This window comes from Melanostigma gelatinosum (assembly GCF_949748355.1).
Source record: "Melanostigma gelatinosum genome assembly, chromosome: 11".
Taxonomy (NCBI): domain Eukaryota; kingdom Metazoa; phylum Chordata; class Actinopteri; order Perciformes; family Zoarcidae; genus Melanostigma; species Melanostigma gelatinosum.
Window position 1 is genome coordinate 7,215,371 of NC_136644.1, and position 15,408 is coordinate 7,230,778.

A 15,408-nucleotide genomic window follows, 5' to 3' on the forward strand; every position below is an offset into this window, starting at 1 on the left:
ACATACTACACATCTCATGAACAACAAGATTTTTGTCTTTTTCCTTTAAAGTTTGTCAAATCACTTATATTAAAAGTAAACTAGTGAAAATTGCTGCTGTAATTTGATTCTTTTAATAAGCCATGTAACTTGCTATGATCCAAGGTTTTGAACAGGTGTGATACTGGTGTGTGGCCACAGCGTGCACATCTGATGTTGCTCACAGTGGTCCTCAGTGTGCTCAGGGAGCTTGTGTGTATGCCCAGACACATGAAAAATTAGAGGGAACATTGATCCCAACCTATGGGCTCGCATCAGCAAAAATCGGAAGCGAAAGACAAAAAGTACAGAACAACCTCATCAGGATCTGGAGGAAAACATTGTGAATATTTGCTCATTTGCTTTCTTGTCACATGTCAAAAGAAAATATCAATACCTCGCTCATGTTTGTGTGCTTAAGTATGATGCTTCAGGAGCCGGTTAGCTTAGCTTAGCTTAAAAGAGTAACGAGTGACGATAACAGCTCCCTCTGTCAGGACAAAGTCAAATAAAGTATAAAGGAGGAGGGAAAGGTTAGAAACAGGGCTTACAAAACACTGAGAGGGGAGATGGGTATACGGAGCCCTGAGTTTGTGTCTGTTGCTAGGGATACTTAATCAATTCTTGTGTTTTGTGAAACCATAGATCTATGTTTTTATACTTTGATTTTCTAGTATTACTACTACTACTGCTACTACTTCAACTTTTGCTGTTGCTACTATTACTACTACTACTATTACTACCATCAATATTATTACTCCTGCTATTACGACCACTACTACTATTACTTATACTACAACTGCTACTATTACTGCTATTCCTGCTACTACCAGTACTAATACTACTACAGCTATTAGTAAGACTGCTACTAGTACTACTACTACTACTACTACTGTTATATTAAATACTACGACCACTACTACAGCTATTACTACAACTACTGATACTACTACTTCTACTTCTTCTAATTATTACTAATACTTTTACTACAACTACAACTTTTAGTACTACTGCTACTACAAATATCACTACTGTCACAGCTAGTACTTATTATAATGCTACTAAGACTTCTACTGATAATAATACTTCTACTACAACTAACTTCTACTACTACTACAACAAATATCACTGTCGCTGAAGGTTTTTAAGCTACAGAAACCGTTCGAATATCAAAATGTTCAGCTCTTTCAGGAGAGGTGTGTTATGACTTCATATTTGTAATCTTTAAACTTTTTGAATTATTCAGCTTTTTGCAATTGTTTTTGAATTGGATATCTATTTTCAGCAATGTTTTTGCGATTAGCGATTATTATTCAGTTTTCAGCATTCCAACGCATTTTCAGCAGGAAATGAATTTTCTAGTTGTATGAGTGTTTGTTGGTTTTGATATTATCTGATTCGATAATTTATTATTTTGATTTAATAAACTGTTATATTTTAAAGAGCAGTCTTCTGTGATTACTTGTGCATATGTGTGTAATAATAACTGGATGTAGTGGCCTGTGCTCAAACTTAAACCTTCACTCTCACTCCAAACGTGTAATAGAATTCAGACTGTTAATATCGTGAGTGAACACTAATTATGAGACTTAGTTTATAGTTTGGTTATTGGTCCCTGTCCGCAGGGTGGTGCCCCATTCTTATTAGTAATTACTACCATAATTAACTTATTGATGTTAATAACTCCATTGATGTTGATAGTTTAGTTTCATATTTGCTGATAACCAAACACGCTCCTTTACGTTCCCAACAAGGTGGAGCTAAGTACAGCCGAACGCTGCGCAAGACATATGTTATAATTAACGTTCATGAACTGGAAACACACTGTAAAGGGTTAAAGATGTGAGATGGAAACTGTTTATAAGAAGTGGACATACTCACCGTGACGTCACATATTGCTTTGTGGACTGCCGACTTCAAACCAGCTATTGAGACCATAAACTCATGTTTACAATGTTTACTTTGGTAATAAATCAAGTCAAAAGTAGAGTCATTTCCTCAGACTTCTATAACATCAGACTTGTTTTAGCAACCAGAGGAGTCGCCCTCTGCTGGCCAGCAGAGATAATGGAAGTTTAAGACACTTTTCAGAATTGGAGGTTGATAAGCACAGTTATATAAAAGAAGTTGAACTTTAAAAAAAAAAATGTGGGTATTGCTAATAACTTGCTGAATTTTAATCTTTAATGTGACTTCTGTGTTGCACCAAAAAACATTACGGCAGTTTCTTGATACCTACGTTGATATCTATTTGTTTGACTGGATCTTGAAGGAAAATTATTCCAATGTTGCTGCATAATGTTCTCTCAACACTGACAGCTTAGAGTGCGCGCTCACATTCGTGCCCGTGTGTGCACGCGTGCTGCCAGATGCTCGTTTCATCGCCCGGTGTCTCACTATCATTTCTACCAGTCGAGCTTGCGTCCAAGTTTGTGTCGATGCAAACTTCTCAAATGTACAAATACGCTGGAAATAATACACCAGTTTTTCAAACTCCGCATTACCTCGCTGTCAGTGTTGCAACCATTGCGCCGTGACAGCCAGTCACAGGCTCGCTAATGATTCCAATTTGTACTCGGGGGGGGGGGGGAAAGCGGACCGACAGGCTGTATTCGCTCACAAACCCAAAACTCTGCATTTACTTACACTTAAATTCACACGTGTGCATGCGGGAACAAAATTTTTGAAAAAGAATAGGAAGCGAATAGGAGATACGTATTCCTGCTGATGTTTTATGATAGACAGAGCAATGTTCAGGTGTCAAACCAAAAGACCTCCATCCTTCAGTTTGGACCAAACACCTGGAGCTGTACCACATGGAATCACAAACGGGCGCACGCACAACACAGCAGCAGCTGCTCTTATTCATCACGAAAGAAACACGGAGCTGCTCAGCATCCCTCCGATCTGCTCGGGGGGCTGAATAAATAACACTCCACCGGCAGCATCGCGAAACATTATGCAGTATCACGTTGTTCTAAATTGAGACGCTTTGCAGCGCAATGCAGGGAACGATGTGGGTGCTGTGGCACCAAATAGGTCAGGGTGTTGGCATATGACACACACGGTATACAAGTTGTGTGATCCATTAGTTATGGTGTCAGGGATGAGCTGATGTTGTCAGAGTTGCAGGGTTTGACAGGCCACAGAAGAAAAAATAAGTACTCTCATTTAAAGGAGTTATTATTAGTATATCGGTGTTGGTAATTCGTCCGGTCAAAAGTCAGTGTGAAAATACATTTTTAGGGAGTTAAAACTAACTGAGACTAACTAATAACTTGGTGAATCAACTGCCAGGTCATGTGTGGCAACAAAATGTAAAGAAATATAAGTTGCAGAGAGTTTACACACACACACACAAAATGAGCTGCCCCTTTTGATCTCATAAATTCACAGTGTTAAGACTGAAAATTGGTAATGGCTATAATTTCATCTGTTCCAGTTTTTAATTTTATTTTTCCAAGTTTCATTTGCCTCAAAAATTATTCTGGGCACAGCTTTGGTCCCAGCAGCGACTAAACTCAAATGTTCTTGTCACAGAAACCAGATTGTTTGGTGACAGCAGTCCGGACCTGATTTAAAGTGTCGGCCGACAGCTCCGCTGACAGTGATGGATGGAGGCCTGGGATCAGGTGCAAAGTTTGTTGCTGGTATTTACACTTGGAGTAAACAGAGCTACAAAAAAACAAAAACATTCCTTTTGGTAAAACCTTTCCTCTCATAAAAGGTTGAGAGTTTCATTCTGGGTATTTTTAATTTCTATTGAAGAACTGTTGAAGACTTAGCCTAGATGCCAGATACATTCACCAGCAGCAAACATTACTCGTCACGATCCGTTCTCGAAAGACGAAAGGTCAAGAATATCATGACACTTTAATCTACTTTCCCTCGCTGGTGCCCAAAATCACATCCTCACACCGAGACTTCTTCGTGATCTTTTAGGGAGAAACACGTGACAACACGCTGCGACAGCAGCACCAGATGCTTTGATGTCAAGACAAATGTGGGCGAACATATTTATTTTTTTAACTTTCGGAATCCCACATAGGCCTGGTGAGAATGATGGACGACCACGTTTTGTGCAGAGCGCATATTTATAACACCTGGCTGGATTACGTACGAAGCGTCAGTGCACATTCACACGTCAGCCTCAGGCTTGTCCTACATTAGATGCTAAAGTACAAATCCTACAGATCTGATGCAATGATTCTAAAGGAACAGCGGAATAAAATGTGACCTCCAGCAAACTTAGGGCTGCGTTATATACCATAGTTGTCTGTAGGTCAGCGCTCCTCCAGGGAGTGACAGACAGAGAGAGCTCAAGAGAGCTACATTTCTTCTGTTGGGCTGTCAGTCAGTCATGTGTCACTGGCTGTGGATTGGAGGGCACTCATCTCTCTCTATCAGAGAGTGCGAGTAGAGACCCCCTGTCAGGGGAAATTAACTCTGCTAAAGGGGCGGTTGAGACTCTCTCACACGTTAAATCTCATACAAACTCACTTTCTTTATCTTTCTAATTCTCCCTCTTAAGGCCTCTGCACACCGGGGTTGTGGCGAAGAAAAGGACATGAAAATAGAAATACTCGCTTGTGAATAATTTGCATCAAAACTGTTCAAAACCGGTAGTGATGCGAATTTGCGACAGTTGCACTTTTTTTTCTCAATAAAAAGGGTTGAATAGATTTGCATAAGCAGAGGACCAACTACCTGGATCTGACAGTCTGTCTGAGGTCAACTGTGAAGCGACTGTAAACCGCTTTACTGAGTTTCCTTCTAGCAAAATGCTCAGAGTCAATTAGAGTTCCTTCTGGTAAAAAGTGAAGTAGTGGCTCAGTGTCGGCGGTTCGATCCCCGGCTTGGCTAGTCCATGTCGATGTTAAATTGCTCCCATAGGTTCTGCCTCCGGAGTGTGAATGGGTGTGAATGTTAGATAGTCCTGGTGGGCAGGTGGCACCTTGCATGGTAGCCCCTGTCATCAGTGTATGAATGGGTGAATGACATTTGTGTAAAAGCACTTTGAGTCCATTTACCATTTGATGCCTTTATTCGCAAAGGCTCAGAAAAATTTGTTTTCCGGGAAAAAATAATCGACATTGCTCTTTTGCTGTGTAATATTTGCGTTCTGTGGGAAAGTACTCTACAGTTAAAAAAAATACATATTGACATGCCAATTGAACTCCCTCAGTGTGCAAAGTCCTTTAAATTTAAAGACAATATTGCGATTGCCTGTTCTCAATGCAACTTTCATACATGCGAGTTTCCTAATGACTGGGTGATGAATGGATTCTTGTCAAACCCTTTAAAAAGGAACAGAAGACACCTTGGCACACTCACTTTTCAAGTTGACAAGCAGGAACTAGCCGGTTGTTGAACAAATCAATAATAATATGAAAGTATGTAGAAAAGGATGTCTCGATCTAACCCTCAGCATTAGGACGGAGGTGGGGATTAGCTGTCTCAAATCTGATCCTATGGTTGTCTGGTCTGTCAGCTGTCACCCCACTGCGCTGAGTTAAAACACAGGAAGTAGCTCGTACCAGTGTACTGTATAACTCAGTGTTCAAAGTGAATGAACAGAAAACCCCACAAAATGTGTGAAAAACCGCAGCCCTTAAAAAGCCAATAACGATGTGAGCAGAGTCGCTCTGTCACTGATCACTTTGAGTGTGTGTCATGCTTTCAAAGTGTCTAAAGATCCATTTTTTTAAAGTCATTTTCTGCTGTAGGTAGTTGCTACATGTCCCTTGTGTTTTGCATTATGGGACAAACATTTCCATCAACCAAACATTTAAAATTGGGCAGCTCTAGTACTGTGTATGTGAGGTGGAACCGATTCTCCAAACAAGCCACTCTTCCATGGTATCTCCCTGCTCCAGCCAGCCAGCGTTGTGTGGACACACACACACACACACACACACACACACACACACAGGACTGGGTTTCACAGGTGATTTTCTGGAGGGTCTCCACAGTGGAAAAGTATTGGTATGTTTTAATGAGCCAAGAGTCTGGAGGCCTGAACTTTAACTTATACAGTTTGGATCCCAGACAGGAAAAGTTTGAGAATGTAAACTCTTGTATCAAGCCAGTTCCAGAAGTTAATATGATTCAGACAATTCATATTCACCAGAAAACCCACACAAACCATGCGTGAGTCACTGTTGGTGGTGAAAGCGTTAAAATCAAAGTAAGTGAGGTCAAAGTCTGGCCACATTTTGCGCCGCGGATGGAGCGACCAGACGGAGGGGTCAACGCGAGCCCATCCCAACCTGGGTGGAAAAAGTGGAGCCCCTGCGGACCATCTTTGAAGATGAGAGAAAGTTTGCACTCTCCTATGAAGCGTTGAGTCGTCAAAGGATGTGGCGGAAAAATATATGATTGGTGGAGAGAATGTCTCATGCTGGACAGATTTCACCGTATATCTAAATCACGCATTCATACATAACTTGTTTATGGCTCGCGGCTCAAGTTGTCAGGGACTGAGAAAAAACATCTCTGTATTTTTCAGCTGGCTTTGTTTCAATTGCTACATAAACCTGGAAATCATAGAAACTCTAGTTTGTATCTGACAATATGTATTATACAAACTGTGTAATATCCCAAATGCTTTCACATTGAATATGCATCCAAATAAAGGCCACTGTGATATAAAAAAAACGAAAAAACAAAACAAAGTAACCATCATCAACTATCGTGTTTGTCAAGACCGAGATAGAGGCCGGTGCTTTCCGCACGTCTCCCAGGCCATTAAAAATAGATGCCACAAACTGAGAGCGACAGACAGAGGAGCGAGGGAGGGAGGGAGGCTTTTGACAAAGGCTCATTCAAACGCTGCGGCACAACGTAGCGACTTGAGTGCCGACTCCCACACCGGCAACTCAAACCACAAGACAGCCCCGGCCTCTAATCGCAAACATTTATTCAGATCAGACAACTCCACTGGATGCCTCTCTGAGGAGCATCTCTGTGAGATATAAAAAGAATCAGGAAGGAAGACGAGGGAAGAAAGAGAGATCAGCCAAGTGATAGAGGCAGAGAGAGGAGGAGGGAAGGCCAGAGAGAGCGAGAGAGAGAGAGAGAGAGAGAGAGAGAGAGAGAGAGAGAGAGAGAGAGAGAGAGAGAGAGAGAGAGAGAGAGAGAGAGAGAGAGAGAGAGACGAGAGCCGGTGAAACAAAGAAAACAAAAATAAGTCGCTGCGAAATTGAGAGTGAGTGATTGCTCTTTTGTTGGAGTGCATTTAGAGCCAGAGTGACTTCGGCTCCCCAGTGATTACACAAAATAAAGAGGAGGAGAGCACATGAAGGTCCCCCGACTCAGCAGACTGAAACCAGCTCAGGGTGAGACGGGCTAATGCGGTGAGAATACAAATGCGTAAAAGGCATATTTACACTGGAGAACGGTCTGATGAAACCCAGAGTGGAAAACAAATTCCAAACCATCATTTATTAAACGACAGTGAGTCACCGGGGATGATGCTGCCGCAGAGTTTGGAAACAAATCAACACTCGGCGGTTTCAATTAGAGCGTAACTTGCGCTCGTGATGTGTTTTGTAGCGGAGGAGCCAGCGCTTCGTTAAGTTCTTGGACTGAGAAAGTAATGTAAGTGATGAATAACACTTTTTTTTTTATTTGTATGATATGAGTGGCGGCTGTAAGAGATGGAACAGAAATTGTTAAGTGAGGAAATGAAGACTGGGTGAGCGCTTCATTTCTGAATGTAGTTATAAAGTGACATGAATGAACATCACTGGTCTGGGATGTAAATGTACCCGATGTAGAAGAGTCTTTTATCTGCGAGCAGGTTATTATATGAAATAATGCATACCTTCACTTTTTTTAAACTAATGACCATTCTAATGAGTGTCACTGCTCATTAGGGCTTCTCAATAATATAGTGATTTACTCTTGAATATTGCGACTAACAGTTATACGTAGAAACACATGATTGAAGGTGTCATAAAAATATGGATGAAAGCATTTAGAGTATGTTCAAAATATGAACTATTATATGCCCAACTAAAAAAAGAATCAGCAGATTAGGCGACAATTGCAGCGCTTTACACTACTGTTTATGTATTTACATGAAGTTATTTATGTAGAAGTAGGACTGTAATCGCCGCCAGCAACGTCACAACAGAAATGAGAAACGCCTGTTCCGTCTGTCACAACTGTCCTTAAAACCTGCAACATGTGAGGCAGGTGCCCTGCAAGGAAAACATCTCATCTTCTTTCACTTCCTCTCTCTATATTTATCCACATCTTACTCAAAACCCCCTCAGGTGAATCCCACAGTCCCACATTTTGCGGTGTGCAGTTACACGGTAAGCTTGTTAGCCGGGATGTTACTCAAGGACACACCGGGAGAAAAATAACTGGAAAAATAAGATGCTACTGCACTAAAGACTCAGACGACTTAACCCTTTGATACACAAGCTATACAAACCCCTTCTAAGGCACAACATGGGTCAAAAATGACCCGTATTGACCTACATTGTTATTTCGTGGGTTTCGTTGCTATATTTTTGGAAATCAATATATTTCATCATTTAATATTCAAAGTATTCATTAAATATCTTGTTTTTGATTACCACAAATCCTTATTTAAATTTTTCCTTTCTTAATTCATGAACAAAATAGTTTTTGTATTACTATATCAAGTTTACAATGTGTAAATCCAATCATTGCATTCGCTTTGAACAATGATGAAATGTGATAAAAATTTAAATAAGACATATTATAAGAATGATTTTTTTATTTATTATTATTTTAGCAGTGGTTTGGACCAAAGAATTACACATTTAATATATGAAATATTTACTTTCACACTCACACATAACATAGACCATACAACCGATAACACTGATATTGAACTTAAACCACACCCTCTCACACCACGCCCCTATCACACACCTAAACCACGCCCCCAGTACACACTCAAACCACGCCCCTATCACATACCTAAACCACAACCACGCCCCCATCACACACTCAAACCACGCCCCTATCACACTTTATTAAAACTCCGTCGGGTCACTTTTGACCCATGTTGTGTATCAAAGGGTTAAGGATGAGGGTTGTGTGTGTGTGTGTGTGTGTGTGTGTGTGTGTGTAGGGTCACTTATTGTCAGCGTTACAATTTACATCGTTATTCTATTTAAAAAAAAAACACGTTTGTAATCTGTGAGCACGCTTGCTCACGTCTGTGCTGCTCACCTGTACTGAGCCTGGAAGTGTTCGTGGACAAAACTGTGTCGATCTCGAGGCTGCTGCATGCCGGCTGAACTGGAGCTGGAAGGATCCTCCGACGAACTGGGTCCCTGAAGACAAATGGTCGCTTTAGTGGACATGGAATACATTTATGAGAACATACTTTGCAGGCAGATTCATAAATACACACCATCATCTTCAGAATGACATTAAATAGGAATAAGAACACGAGTTGCCTACGAGCCACAATAAATGAATTAAGGCTGCAGCAGAGAAGACTTTCTTTTACAAATACATTGTTGTCTGTCTGTTACAAATTGAGGCTGCATGCGAGAAGTGGATCCCATTTGCCTTCATTCTGTTGAGTCAGGCATCAGATATATGACGCTTCTCTTGTTGCACAGGGAGAGAATGCAAAACTCTCTTTCACAGAAGCCAATGAGCCCTCGTGTAGTATATAGCAGCTTTAACCAGACCTAGTTGTAGATATGGACAAAATGTGAGCTAAAAGAATAACTCAATCTCTTTCCCTTTGCCTTCATTATTTAGAGACAATATACTTAAAAAAAAAAGTACTTCTTCCATAAACTAGGAGACGAGAAACAGAGAGATATGGATATAGATTAAGAGGGAGAACCAATTCAATTAAATGGGGGAGAGAAAAAAGGTGAATCATAAAATGTTACAGCATGGAGGGGATTTCATCCGTCTGAAAGAGAGGGAAAGTTTAAATGCTAATCAGTCAACACCGTTTGGAGTCAGAGACATATTTGAGATGTCAACCATCCTCACTGGTGTCACGCTGAGGTCTGCTGAATAAGCTAAATGACTCGGATGCCCCGCACGCTGCGTCGGACTCAGCAGGAGGGCAGAGAGACTTTAAAGACAAACACAGGAATAAAAGAATGACGCCGATGAATAAAAGATGGACAACTGTGACTCAAGGAAACAGAGCAATAGATTGACGAATCTTTATCTTGTATAGCTGACATTGAAGCAGTCAGTGAACACGAGGTGGTCATGATTTAACACACAAGCGGTTCAGTTGAGGTCTGCTGCTGCATGTAGTTCTGTTGCGTGCATCATATTAGGAATAAAAGGAAAAAAGCCAAAGGCAGCCATTGTTTTTTAAACTGCTGTTTCGAAGCCTCGAACTTTGGCCGTCGCCATCTTGTTTGTTTTTTTTGCAAACAGAAGGGAAACGAGAGGGTGGCGCTTATGCTGCGCTCCAGACAACTCGGAACTCGAAACATTTGTAACCTCCGACCAGAAAAAGTACAATGGAACGCTGGTCAAAGTCAGAGTTCTTACTTTTAAACTCGGGGCAAATCCATCAATCCGACTTCACGAAGAAGCTTTTATCTGACCTCACACAATTGAAGCGCACATTGCAAATGGTAAACCATCAACTAAAAGGCAACGTAAATACTGTCGATCTGCCTGTATTCTTTAAGACAATATATGCTATCGTATAGCAAAACAATGCCCCCAAAAAATGTAGAGGCTGCAGTGCTGAGAGATCAATTGTGTGTGCACTTGCCAAAGACACATCAGTTTGTCACTTGGAGGTCAGAACTATGAAACTTAAACAAGGAAAATTAGGGTTGTCTTGAACGCAGCATAAGTACACCCAAACGCTGAATAAGGCATTTTTAGGTGACCAAAAAAGTTTATGACTACCGTCCACAAACTGTGAAAGGGTTAAAGTTCTAAGACGAAAACACAGAGAAGTAGCAACCTGTCAATCACAAGTCCTAAAGCCTACTCTGCTTTATGGTCTGTTTGAATCTAAATGGGACCATTATTTACTAAATCATCAAGCTGTATTGAAGACTTAAAACTGGCGATTGAGACCATAAACTGTTTACAACGTGTACTGAGGTAATAAATCAAGTGAGAATAAGAGTTATTCCCTTAGAGATATATTCCTTTGGCAACCACAGCCATCTCTGCTGGCCATGAGAGAGAATGAAAGAAAATTGAGTTTAAGGCACTTCTGCATTGACTTCCCTTTTCAGAACCAGTAGGGTTGCCGCATGATTATAACTACACAATTTAAGACAGGTTTTTTTTACAGCTGTAACAGTGGAGCAACAATGCACCTTTAAGGTAAAATCCATGTGCACAGCAACGATCGTTACGTTTGTAGGAGCATGATTCAGGCAGGTTAACAGGCATCCTCTCGGGCCGCTTATACAAAAGAAAACCACCCTTCAACTCATTCTTCTTCTACTATACTGTCACACTAGTTCTTTGGCACTGTAAAGGAATTAATAAATTGTGCTCCGCAGGTTTCTTTAGAAGACCCCGCACACCCACACAGGTGTTTTCAATCACGCTGCCTAACAACTCTGGGCAGGTTGACACTGGGTGGAACGGAGTTGCAATAAAACTAAGAAGAAAGTGAAGCAGACGCAAACTAAAGCAGAGTCTGCACACACCCACAGAGCGCGGACAGCAACAGGTCTACGGGAGTGAAAACACCGGAAAAGCACAGCTGAAACAAATAACGTTAACGATGTCTCACTTCCATCAGATGTCCCAGTAGGACTTGCCAGTGAGTCAGCGTGAACAAGAGGCCTTTTTTTCCATTTTTACTGCAGACGTTTGACCTGTTAGTTTTACGAAAAGCACAGGTGTTACTAGTAACGCTGACGATGCAATCTGGGAACAACCAGCTGTGGTGCGATGGTGGTGATTTCGCTTTTTATTGGTTTCATATCAGCTTGCGAACTGATCGCTTGTGAAAAAACCAGGTCGAAGACGTCGTCTCGCTTTTCCGGTTGCTAATCGGAGTGTAAACATCAGGAGATACAAACCCAGAGTCGGATCTGTCGTCAGGCCGAGATTAGTTGGTTCGAAACTTTATTGTCCACAAAATTGTCTTTGGCTTCACCGCAATCGCCATGAACGACAAATAAGACAGCTGCAAGAACCGGTATAATGACAATCCAACTTTGATGACGATTCACTGTTGTTGAAACAAAATCCAATCATTGCATTCGCTTTGAACAATGAGCTGCTTTTTTGGAAATCTTCTCCCAGGATGTCTCTTTTCTAGAATACATAATGAAGCAAAAGCACAAAGAAGTCTCCTGTGTGACAGTTTACTTTCAAACTCCACCTTCAGCACATCTCCAGTCTTGGCCTTGTCTTTCATGTTTTGTTTTTCTCTACTAAGTGAATAAAAACTGTTCTTCAAGTCGCCGCTTAATAGTAGTTGTATCTCCAACTTTTGTTTCTGACTGAAACCACAGGACAAGATTTCCAATTAAGTGCTACGGTGTCTGGCGAGGTCGCCAAAGAGTCGACGCAGAAGAAGACGCTGATTGGCTACGAACAGCTGGTCGGGAGCCGTGTTTTCCACGTGCCCACACCTCAGCCATCTGCTCGAGTGGTAAGTGGGAAAAAAAAAAAAAATACATCACACCCGTCTTGACGTGGCTACATGTAAGATACAAGCGTAATCAAGGCAGGGAAAGAACAGAGTGACGTGTGAGCTGCACAGAGGGCGGTGCCTCCGTCCCGGGCGGCTCAGACGTCCTGTTTGAGCTGTAGAGATTGGACAAGGGACTCGTCGGCACCTGGGGACCACGCGATGCAGCAGGAGTGATTTAAAGTTGACTTCAATTTCCACTTTGTGCTCGTGAGCATCGGTTTTCACTCAGAGAGTTGGGGCGCCAGAACGAAAAAAGAGAATTACTACTATACTATAGTATACTATACAACTACAGAGCTTCTGAATCTCGCATTGACCGCATATGATTTTGAGTTGGATTTTTTATTTTCTAAATCTCTGGCAATCATGTATGATTTTACAGCTGAGCCATATTTTCACTGAATCAAATGAGATTTCTTTCATTTGCCTCTGCATGCATTTATGTCATTATAAATGACAATGCTGATGTATTTCACATGCCGTGTTTACCACCTCTCATTTGAAAATCACAGGCCGAGCCGTGACCGACTCCATTTCGCCCTCTTTTTTTTTTTGGAGTCTCTTCTCTGGAGGACAATGCAGAACAATCCTCAGACCCTCCAGAGACAGACTCGGTTACAAGCATCACCATGGCAACCCTGGCCTCATTCCCCTCAATCAACATATGGGAACAGAGGATGTTTTCATCAGCCACAGTGTGGCCCAAGAGTCCGGAGTAATCAGTGTTTGTGTGAATGAGGGCAAAATGTAAACAAACTCGACTCGTATTTTTTTGTAATTACTAGTATCCATTGTGCAATTTCAATAAAACAGATCACGCTACAACTTCAAGGCAACTCTGCTAATAAAAGCACAAGGACAAGAGCGTGGCAGGTACTCTGTGCTCAATGGTTGCGAGATAATGGTGTTTGCACGAGCATGCGATTCCCAGAGAGATTGAACGCATCATTTTTGAAGTGTGGGATTTGAAATTGCCCTCACATTCACCTTAAGAGAGCCGTTAAGCGCTGCAGATGCACATGAGATGCCACTGTAAAGTGTGAAGCCTTTTACCGTCATTCATCGCTACCAGCATGTTCTGCGTGGTTTCTTTGATTCTTTAAAAAAAAAAAAACTGGAAGTCTGCAGTTCAGCCATACTGCTGTGACCATTTTTGCATTCTCACTCATACACATTTAATTTCGCTGAGCACATAAAGTGCCAAGAAAGAAAGTTGTTTGTGATGGAGAGGAGGGGGAATGTGAGTGGGAGACAAAGACTGGCTTTGATACTTAATTCTCAATGCATAATTGATCAGAACGAGGGCTTTTCACCGCACCACATGGGGCAGGTCATCAACCTCTTAGGCAGATCTGGGAGCAGATAAACAGACTGCTCCATTGTGCGACGGTAAGAGATAGAGATAGGGAGACAGAAACTGTCTATCTTGCAAAACCACATGCTGTAAAAAAAATATATATATACATGCTGCAGATATGCACTGTTAAAACACAGGGAGAGACAGCTAGAGAGAGACAGAGAGAGCGCCTCACTGTGCCTCTTTATTTAGCACCCAGGGAATAACGAATGCCACCGCGACGCCGCTCCAGCTCTGCCAGAAATAGATGCGGGGGCCGGCCGCGGCAATAGCAAGCGAATACTAATATTCAGTAGCACTAAGCTGTTCAATTGTCACACTGGGTGCAACAAAAAAAACCAACAACAACCTCCCAACAGATCTAGGCCACATTCAACCGCCTCCTGTTGCTTGGGGACAAAATTACCGGCAGCATCTACATGCCCCCCGGCGGTGTAATAGATTTCTTCAGATTTACTTTTACTTTCAGAGCTCAGTGTGCTCCAGCTGAAACGCCTGTATTTCAGTCAGGAACACTCTTTTCATAGATTTTAACCATTTATTGCAACAAATGGAAATACAGATAAACTTGGCGCTACCAGCAGCTACCAAGCCAAAACAGAAGGCACCGAGCAACAACCCCCAAGGGTTTACAGGAATGAGCCAGAAGTACATTTTTTAAATACATTTCAACCATTTGCCATGAATGATGAACTCTGAACTAAAAAAGGGGTGGAGGCTGGGGAGAAGGAGGCAAAGATTTGCCAGCAGTCCGGTCTGTAACCGCATAGGTGTAGAATGAATCAGTGAGGAGAGAGTCATATTTAAAAGAAAACCTCCTTGAAGTGAGAGTGGGCTGCGATTGGTGTGTGGCCGATTGGAAGCTATGATTCAATCGGCTGGCTGTCAGCTGGTTACAGCTGGAGGCGTCTGCTTCATTTGTGTTATTCTCTTAAGGACTCATGGGTATAGTAGTGCGTCAGCGAGATTGTTGCGCTTTCGGCCCGCTGTTGTTCGACACACTTAAACTTCAAGGACGCACAGCCACAGCCACTGTATTGTCACATTAATAACAGGTCGTCAGCTCCTCTGTGTGGCCGACTGTACTGGCGATGTCGTGAGGAACAAGAGCGCTTGTTACGTTTTTGTCACACAATAATTTATGATGTCTGTGAAACCTAATGGGGCGTCTTTCCTCACATATCGAAACAAAGCAGCGCCACGGCGACCAATTACAAACGTGCTAATGTCCTTGTTGCTGGTGATTAGTCAACCTCACTCCACGGCTGGAACTCACCTGGTGTGTGTGCGTGTGTGTGTGTGTGTGTGTGTGGTCAGCACTACATGCACACAGCTAAGCTAAAAAACAAAGAGCAGATTGCTCCTCTGGCTGTCTTAGGGATCCTGC

The 15,408-nt window shown here is 42.0% G+C and overlaps 1 protein-coding gene across 1 annotated transcript in view; it reads right to left on the minus strand.

The window, feature by feature from the left end:
• usp43a (ubiquitin specific peptidase 43a) overlaps positions 1 to 15,408 on the minus strand; it is a gene marked incomplete at its 5' end in the record, with an annotated part of 72,790 nt that overhangs the window by 35,798 nt on the left and 21,584 nt on the right. Inside the window, one exon of the mRNA XM_079277905.1 lies at positions 9,232 to 9,335. Within this exon, the coding sequence (XP_079134031.1) occupies positions 9,232 to 9,335 (104 nt within the window). The remainder of the gene's footprint in view (positions 1 to 9,231; positions 9,336 to 15,408) is intronic.